The 9,997-nt window shown below is 43.1% G+C and overlaps 1 protein-coding gene across 1 annotated transcript; it reads left to right on the top strand.

The window, feature by feature from the left end:
* The first annotated feature begins 7,142 nt into the window (after positions 1-7,142).
* Positions 7,143-7,901, top strand: LOC109734196 (ethylene-responsive transcription factor 1B-like). Its single transcript, XM_020293408.1, has one exon. It carries the CDS (start codon positions 7,143-7,145, stop codon positions 7,899-7,901), a length of 759 nt encoding a protein of 252 aa, XP_020148997.1.
* Positions 7,902-9,997: the final 2,096 nt, after the last annotated feature.

Raw genomic sequence — 9,997 nt, 5'->3', positions numbered from 1 at the left:
CTCCTCCGGTGAACTTCGAGGTCAATGGGCGACACTACAACAAGGGGTACTACCTAGCTGATGGCATCTATCCGAGATGGTCTACATTTGTGAAGACTATCTCAAACGCTGTGCTAGGAGGCAAGAAGTCCCACTTTGCGAAGGTTCAGGAGGCTTGCAGGAAGGATGTCGAGCGGGCATTTGGTGTGCTCCAATCTCGGTTTGCTGTTGTCCGGTACCCTACTCAGACCTGGTTGAAAGATCAAATGTGGGAGATCATGAGTTGCTGTGTCATCTTGCACAAAATGATCATTGAGAGCGAGCAGAAAGAGCCAGTGTTTGACATTGAACCATACTACATGCAGGGCCCTCTTCCCCAAGTTGATCACCAGCTACCGATAACTTGGACTGCCTACCTTAATATGCATCAGGAGATCCGAGACCCACAGGTGCATCAACAACTGCTGCAGGATCTGGTGGAGCACCTATGGAGGCTCAAGGGCAACGCCTAGCTCGACGTGTGATGAAATATGAGTTTTTATTTGTTAAACTATATAATTTGTATTGAACTATTTGTTGTTGAACTATTTTATTTCTATTGATTTTCTGTGATGAACTATGTGATAAAAAAATTACTTACGTTGAATTCACGCCGAACCACGGCGAATATGGGCCGATTCGCGCCGATATTGGGCCATTTTTGGCCAAAAATGGGCCGACATCAACGCCCAACCGCCTCCAGAGCCGATTATACCGCGGGCTCGCCCTCAGACGGCGGTTTTTATGCCTCCTGGGGGGCAACGCCTGGAGATGCTCTTATATATAGCGCGACATGAATAAGAACAGACAAGATCGTTCATTCATGTAGACATTTATCTACAATATTTGAAAATTTTGTTGAAAAAATATGAATAACTTTTAAGTGCCAAATATTTTTTGAACATAAAATAATATACGAAATTCCAAAAACATTTTTTGGAAGATGTGACACAATTTTTGTCAACCCATATAGTTTTCGAAACATGTGAACAACTTTTGGAATTCCGACATCTTCTAACAAATGTGAACAATTTTTAAATCACGAACACATTTTAAAATGTAAATAAACTTGAGAAATTCCAAACACTTTTTGAGAAACACGAAACATTGTTCAATTTGTGACCAAAAATAGAAAACAAGGAAAAACAATTAACTTCTACACAATTTATGAAATTTTCGGCAATTTTTATAAATTCCCGAATTATTTTTGAAATTATTAACAATTTTTTGAAAAAATGCTTTTTGAAAGTTTGTGCAAATTCTATTCAGGATTCAAAATGTGTTCCCCTTTTTTTTACAACATATTTATGTTTCAAACAGTATTCTCTTTTTAAAAAGTGATTGTGTTTTTTTAAGATGTTCCTTTTTCAAAACTATTCAGAATTTCAAAAAGTGTTCTGGTATTTCAAAAATTATTTATGTTTTCAAAATTTGTTTGCTGTTAAAAAATGTTTTCAAATCTCGACGCTGCGGTTTGTGTTAACTACACAGGGGAATCTATTTAAATCACTACAAGCGATATACTCAGGTGGCTACCAAGTGGACATTGGCAGCGCCATGTAGCAAGTTCGATACCCCGGAGTTTCTCCCCTTTTAGGTATTTTTAAGTCACGCCTTATGAAAAAGAAAAAATATTGCTTCGTGCCTGATGGGCTGGCCCTATCGCGTCTGCAACCAACAATCTAGGGATTTGATCTGCCACGTCAACATCCCTGTATGGGGACACCCTCAAGGTTCAAAATAGAACAGAATCAGAGAGTTCGGTGTGCTGATTTCCGGATCACAAATTCAGGGACCAATTTAGTTTTTGTATACAAGTTAAAGGTTTGTTTTTGACTTTGTCCGATCCTTAATGGTTGTTGGCGCAAGAACAATGATGAAACTTGGCTAACTTTTAGGCCAGTGCAATTTTCTGCCAGGGTGCGACACGCGTGTCGCAGGAGCTCCTATTCGGTGCTTCAGGCGACCGTGAAGCTCCCTGGTGCCCACGCGCTGACGCTGGTGGGCCTGCTCATGTACTCGATCACATTTGGAAAAAAACAAAAAAATCACCAAAAAAATAAAAATAGTGAATTCAAAAAAGTTCATGGTTTTTTAAAAAAGTTCCATGAATTTGAAAATTTTCATCAGTTTGAAAACAAGTGCAGTCAATTTATAAAAAGTTCATCAATTTTGAAAATATATAGCAATTTTTCTAAAAGTTCTTTGCATTAGAAAATAAAAAATTTGGGAAAAATGTTTATCAAATTAGAAAAATTTCACCAATTTTGGAAAAAAAGTTCATCGATTTTGAAAAAAGATCATGGATTTGAAAAGAGTTCATCGATATTGAAAAGAAAAGTTCTTTAATTTTTCGAAAAGTTCATGAATATGAAAAAGTTTTTCGATTTGTCAAAACCAAATTGTGAAAATTTAAAAGTTCAAGCATTTGCAAAATGAAAAGAAAATAAAAAAGAAACAGAAAAAATAAAAGAAGAACCAAACAAACCGTAAAAAAAGAAAAAAATGGTTTGGGAAGCTTTGCAAACCCGGAGTCTTCGCGAACTATAGAAATAATAAAAGAAGAAAAATTAAGTTAGTTGTCACAAGTGGTGCGATGACCAATTTAGTTTTTGTATACAAGTTAAAGGTTTGTTTTTGACTTTGTCCGATCCTTAATGGTTGTTGGCGCAAGAACAATGATGAAACTTGGCTAACTTTTAGGCCAGTGCAATTTTCTGCCAGGGTGCGACACGCGTGTCGCAGGAGCTCCTATTCGGTGCTTCAGGCGACCGTGAAGCTCCCTGGTGCCCACGCGCTGACGCTGGTGGGCCTGCTCATGTACTCGATCACATTTGGAAAAAAACAAAAAAATCACCAAAAAAATAAAAATAGTGAATTCAAAAAAGTTCATGGTTTTTTAAAAAAGTTCCATGAATTTGAAAATTTTCATCAGTTTGAAAACAAGTGCAGTCAATTTATAAAAAGTTCATCAATTTTGAAAATATATAGCAATTTTTCTAAAAGTTCTTTGCATTAGAAAATAAAAAATTTGGGAAAAATGTTTATCAAATTAGAAAAATTTCACCAATTTTGGAAAAAAAGTTCATCGATTTTGAAAAAAGATCATGGATTTGAAAAGAGTTCATCGATATTGAAAAGAAAAGTTCTTTAATTTTTCGAAAAGTTCATGAATATGAAAAAGTTTTTCGATTTGTCAAAACCAAATTGTGAAAATTTAAAAGTTCAAGCATTTGCAAAATGAAAAGAAAATAAAAAAGAAACAGAAAAAATAAAAGAAGAACCAAACAAACCGTAAAAAAAGAAAAAAATGGTTTGGGAAGCTTTGCAAACCCGGAGTCTTCGCGAACTATAGAAATAATAAAAGGAGAAAAATTAAGTTAGTTGTCACAAGTGGTGCGATGTCCTAATAGTCGGCGTGTGCTCTATGAAAATTCATGTCTCAGGTTCGATTCCGTCGCCCCGCACCTTTTTCCTCTCATTTAGCAGAGAAAGAAAGAAAAGGAATGGGCCGCCCAAGCCCAGAAGATGTTGTGTGCCGGTTTGCAAAACACACATTAACGGCGCAAAAAGAACATTAACAGGCGCCAAATAGGGAATGTCGCGTATCGCTTACTTGCTGCGACCGCTAACTACCGTAGGAACGTGGGCCGACTCATCAGGGAATTGAAACCATCGAAGTACTAATCCGCGGAACTGTTTTGGGAAAATTTGAAGCTCGTTTTCGCAAGCTTCCTGTATTTTTTGTTTTATGCTATTTTTTTTGTATTTCCTTTTTCCACCGGTTTTACATTATTTTTGCATTTTCCTTTTAGAATTCATGATCATTGTTGGAATTGACGATTAAAAAAACAGTCACAAACATTGTCGTAATTCATGAACATTTTTCACATTTTTTTTAGTTCATGAATATATTTTCAAAGTTGATAACATTTTTTGAATTCACTAACATTTTTCCAATTTGTGAACTTAAATTTGCAATTTTTTAATTCATGAACATTTTTCAAATTTGTGAAAATTATATAATTCACAAATGTTTTGAATTCTTGGACATTTCAAAAAATTCACATAGTTTTTTCAAAATCATGAATTATTTTTTCAAATTTAGGAACTTTTTTAAAATTTAAGACACTTTTTAAAATTCATGAAATTTTTTGTGCTTGCGCGCTGAGCCTAGCCCATATGCGGGCTACAGTGAACTACACTGCCACCACACTCGCTAAAGATGACCTATAGCTGTGCCCCTATGCGGTACACTGTTTTCTTGGATCCGAAGTCGACTTGGGAAAACCGAGGAGGCAGAGCCGAGACCGATGACCGCACCGCTAGTGTAGAGCTCGTCACTGGTGTAAGGAAGCGGTGGTGAGTGAAAGAAAAGTGTGTTCGAGTCTTCGTCGTTTACTTTGTACACAGCTTCCCCTGACGCAATGCCTTAGATTAGAAGATCAGAGTAAATACATAATTGTTCGTGGATTCCAACAAGACTGTCATATTGCTTTACAAATGCTCCCACCGTTGTAGATTTAATTACCGTTAACTCTAAAAGTGCAGGTTTCATATTCTAGTAGCCAAAATTATTGATTTTGCGGTTTTTCTTGTAAACCGGTCAATTCTTTTCTTCTAAATGGAAAGGTAGAGCTTATGCCGGTCACTTGAAAAAAAATAATAGAAGAACTTGAGTGTCATATGTAGTATGGGAAAATATCTGGTCTTACCGCATCATAGATGCTACCGTGATAAAGGGGCATCAAGGCCGCTCGATCTGTGATCCAACGGTCTAGAAGCCCGTATCACGGTAGCATCTAAAGGTGTGGTAGCACTTGATATGCACTCTATGTAGTATGTCTCTGAACGGAGGGCTACAAGACTACACTTGATAACACTGCATGAAGCATCTCTGCTACGAACCTTCCAGCCGGCCGCAACTCTTGGATGGTGATGTAGGCGCAAGCGCAACACTACGAGCACTCAACAAGGATAGTAACATAAATGAATATCATACGGAGGATCCTTAGTTGTTTAAGTAGCAGGTAGTCTATGTTTGCTTAGCTCTAATCTTCCTGGCTGGAGCGGTTTAGCTGGCTGCATTTGTTTATGTGTACAGGACGAGGAGGAGGAAGCAGCTACCTACCTGCGGTTCTAAACAAGCCCCCTATCCCCCTCGTCAAAGTTTATGCTGCCTAGCTTGTCCACAGTCTAGAGAAAAATCTATAATGCCTTGATTACCTCTATTGTATTCAATCATGTACGTGAAATTATTGATCAATGGAATGGACTTATAGAAGTTCCCTAAAAGAAGGGGATTGGAATTAAAATAGCACTGATTGGCTGGAAAGAAAGGATCAAAGCAGAGATAGTAGTGCTTGCTAGTTCGTGGAGTATATATTATGTGACCAATTGCGCGCACTAGATTCGGACTTGCGCAGCTAGCTTTCACAACTAGCGAGAAAAGACAAGACAATGCGATCAAAGAGATGGGTGTCAAGAAAAAGAAATGGAAGTGACGATCACTTGATGAGCAGGCAAGGAAGGAGGCAGGAAAGGACCCCTGGCTGTCGTATAGTCACACTCTTCCTTTTGTCTTTTGCCCAACCGGCATAACGACCAAAATTTTGTTAATACTACTAGGCGAGAAACTATAGAAAACGACAGTGTTTTGGTAGCTCAGATGAATATGCATTGTCAGCCCGGCGAAGAAGAAAATGAAAAGCCATAACCGCCCTCCTGGATCCTGATCCATCTCACGAAAAGAAAAGGATAAGACTGATGAGACAGACGGTGGTAGTAATATCGGGCACAATCCTCTTGTGTTTTTTCTTGTTAAACGGTCAATTTTTCTCATGGATGAAAAGTCGGAGCTCTGATCGGTCGCTCGAAAATAGACACAAAGTAATTTCATCGTGGCAGCACTTCGATGGTCAAAACTTAACTCGTCAGTTCTCGATGCATTTCATAGAGGCAACGAACCCACGTAGCTGCTGCCTGATGCTTCCTGGTGTATCTTTATGTGCTCATCTACATTATGGGTGGACATATTCAACTTACAAGTCCGGTGCCACCTCCCGGCCCGGTGTCAAGAGTCAGGACCCGTCTTTATATTACCTCTAGCGTTCATTTGCATATTAGTTCCTGGCGGATAGTGCTATACTAGTTGCTAATGCACGTAGCTAGTGTTGATACAATAGCTCCACAAAGCAGCAGCCGATTAAATAGTGTTGAATTAACATGCATGGTAAGAAGTCTTATAAGTTGTAACCAGCCCGGTCTTATCAGCAGAGCCTGTGACCTGAACCAGGTTTAACGATTTTCGACGTTCACGATATGGCTAGGTCTCTTCCTGGTCGTTCTGCCTGCTAATCTTCGGTCAACCAAACCCTGATTGCAAACCTCATACCGGGTTTCTATGGGCTATGGCTAATCAACAGGTTCAAAACTTATACCAGTTTGACCACCGCCATCCATGTCTCAATGGCTAATCAACATGTTCAAGCTTATATACCAGTATAACCACCGCCATCCAAGTCTCAACGGCTATTCAACAGGTCAAACAACCATTTTGAACCTGAAAAATGTACAGCCAACGAATGTCCGATACATAGATGGTCATGATCTCATAGAGCGCAGCAGTTTGGAAGAACATACGACGGGGGAGGGAAAAGAAAAAGAAAATGAAGAAAGAGGAAGGATGGGGGAGGAGAAGGTGAGAATACTAACATGCATATTAGGACGATGACAACATGTGATGTGATCATAGGGCACCTACGACGGAGTACTTTGGCAGTGACAATGGCAATTTTCATGGGCGTGGTTAATGGATGTGAAGAAGCGCGATGCCGATGCCCTGGTGTTTCGTCGTATCCCGCCGCCCTACGTCAGCGCGAATCCGGCGAGGCTCTCTCCACCGGCTGGTTGCGTCGCAGTCCGTTCCCTTCTAAATTACTCGGATCAAATCAGGAGGTTTAAGTAGGTGACGCAGTGGAGAGCTGTATAAAAAGTTAAAAACCCCGCGCATTTCCTGTTGCTTGCCAAGCCCCGCAAAACCCCGAACCAAGCAGGAAGCAGCCACTGTTTCTCTTCTCCCCCCACCTCTGTCTCCCCGTCGATCAGGCTCCGCCGGTCAACCCATGGAGCAGCATTTCACCGTCACCTTCCCGCCCGGATCCTACTACCACCACCGCCGCTACGACGCCGCCACCGCCGCACCGTCGTCGGACTTCGACACGAGCGACATGGACGACATGACCTTCCTCAGCACCCTCTTGGAGTCCACGGATCATGCCTCCTGCTCCGACCACTCTCTCTCTTCAAGCTCGTCCTGCTCCGACATGACGGGCGTCGGGGCTGCCGCGCCACATGTGCCCGCGGGCAGCAGCTCGCCGAAGCGCCGCGGTCACCATGCCCCCGCGGTCATGCCCATTGCCAAGGACTTCATCGGGGTGCGCACGCGCCCGTGGGGCAAGTACGCGGCCGAGATCCGGGACTCGACCCGGAATGGCGCCCGCGTGTGGCTCGGCACCTTCGGCAGCCCCGAGGCTGCCGCCATGGCCTACGACCAGGCCGCCTTCTCCGCGCGCGGCGACGCCGCCGTGCTCAACTTCCCCGTCGAGCGCGTCCGGGAGTCGCTCCGCGCTCTCGCGCTCGGCGCCGTCGTGGGCTCGCCCGTGCTCGCGCTCAAGCGCCGCCACCGCATGCGCAGGCGGTCGCCCAACAAGAGGCCCGTGAAGCAGCAGCGCCGGGTTGCCGCCGTGCAGGAGGCAGCCCGGTCTGCGACGACCGGTGCGGTGGTGCTGGAGGACCTCGGCGCCGAGTACCTGGAGGAGCTCCTCCGGGTGTCCGAGTCGCCCATGGATCATTTCCACACAACGGCGACGGCGTCGTCCTGACACTGCAAGCTTGTCTGTTTGGATTAGCATAGCTCCCGTGGGCTCGTGCCAAATTAATCGCATGCTACTTCTTACTGTCTGAAGAAAAATGCATGTGTATACAGCGCATGAGTAAATTCGTCTACGCCAGGAAACTGCTTCCCTTCTCAAATTTAAAAAATGTCTACTAATTAAAAGGTTCGTGAATTTAAGAAATGTTTACAACTTTTCAAGAAGTGAAAAAGGCGAAAGGAAAAAAGGAAAAAAAAAACTGGAGGAAAACCATGGAAAACCGGCGGCAAATCTACCTATAGAAAATCAGACAAAAATTGTAAGAATAACAAAGTGCAACTTCAGCCGCATATGACAAATTTCACCTCTCATACGTATGCGGATACGGCCCGGCCACCCATCATTTTGGGTTTGGTGCAATCGCACACTTCAAATTTTATACCTCAAATCCATACTACACCATGAACCTCAAAAACAACGTACTACTACATATATATAGCCTAAACGGTCGGCGGAGATGTAGACATCCTTCGTGTCGGCAATGCTGGATAGACCGGCCTCCTGATCATTGGGTGCCGCACGCAGCTCCGGCTCCTCGTTGGCTCCATTTTGGCAAAGAGTTCGTCGCGCTTCGTCTTCGCCTCGCGGAGGAATCGACAGTTGGCCTCCACCTCCGCCTCCGAGCATATGGAGTCGAGGATGGCTTGCTGCTCTGCTGTCTCCTCCACTTGGGCCATCTCAAACTCCGTGAGGGCATAGCACATGCCGAATCCAGCAGCCAGACCAGCCTCACCTTCCTTCCCTGGCTCCGCGGCTGTCATGTCCGCATTCGACGCTTGCTCATGCTCATTCTCTTCTGGAGAGTCCAGAAGCAGGCCGACTGCAATCTGAGTGGTGCGCCTAGCCCGATCTCCTCTAGGAGCTCCAACCGCCGCTCTAGAGCGAGCATGACGTACGTGATGATCCGTTGTCGGGCCATGACTACTGGCGGACGGCGAGCTCGAGCGAATTGGACGGTGGCAACACAGGGGGGGGGGGTGGAATGGGACTGACTAGGGTTGGGGTTACATCGTCCGGCTTAAATAGTCGGATTGAAAGTCTCGGGTGGCACGCTGAAGCGACAACACTCATTGGACCGCTGTGTGTTAGACGAGTGTCCGTGTGGCTCCCCATATCAGCCCCAAAGATGGGTCGGGTATGGGGTGTGCCGATCAGTTTGGGCGTTTGGACCGAATTTGCGAGGGCTGGTTGGGTGGCAATTTTGCATCCCGACAGTGACCGGATAGCCCGCCCGGCCGTTTTGGGATGGATTTGAGGGCTCCGGTTGTAGATGCTCTTACCTCTCCTGGCGCTCGAAGCGAATTGTAGCGGCCTGGCCCAGCAAAAGGCGAAGCAGGGCTCACTTCGCCTCTCGCTCGGTCCCTCACACACACGCATTTGGCTGAGTAGGCTTGTCTCAAAAGAATCTACTGAGTTGGTTGGTTGACCAGCTGACCATCTACAGTTGACCGTTGACTTAAAAAAAGTCCATAGGTTTACAATTCATGAATTAATTTTTTCACCAATTTAGATTTTTCACAAATGTAACAAAAAAGTTCATGAATTTGGGAAAAAAATCGTGAAACTGAAAATTGTTCATCAATGCGATTTTGTTTCATAAATTTGGAAAATTTCATTGGATTTTCAAAAAATCGCAAATTTAAAATAAGTTTATCAATTTTGAAATAAGTTCATCAATTTTAAGAAAAAGTACATCGAATTTAAAAAAGTTTGTACATTCTGATAAAATTAAGAAAATAAAATTAAAAAGTAAATAAAAAATAAAAATAAAAACAGGAAAGAAAAAAAAGAGTAAAAAAGAAAATAAACAGAAAAAGAAGGTTAAAATGAAACAAAACAGGTTCTAAAAAAAAACCAAATCAAAAAAATGAAAAAATACCAGCTGGGACGCTTCCAAAACGGGAGAGGGGAGATTCAATAGACAAAAGAGAGGGGGTTTTTCCTGCGCACTAAATAGTCTATAATGGGTGCGCAAGGCGCCGAATAGGATTTGGCCAGTTCGGGATAGTGTAGCGACCGTTTCTTAAAGATTCATATATTTGGAA

This window comes from Aegilops tauschii, chromosome 2, assembly GCF_002575655.3.
Source record: "Aegilops tauschii subsp. strangulata cultivar AL8/78 chromosome 2, Aet v6.0, whole genome shotgun sequence".
Classification (NCBI taxonomy): Eukaryota; Viridiplantae; Streptophyta; class Magnoliopsida; order Poales; family Poaceae; genus Aegilops; species Aegilops tauschii.
The sequence above is the reverse complement of the archived record's forward strand: the minus strand, read 5'-3'. Positions and strand labels throughout refer to the sequence as shown.

Bases quoted from the DNA above. Each gene is read 5' to 3' on its own strand.
- LOC109734196 (XM_020293408.1), top strand. From the start codon at position 7,143: ATGGAGCAGCATTTCACCGTCACCTTCCCGCCCGGATCCTACTACCAC.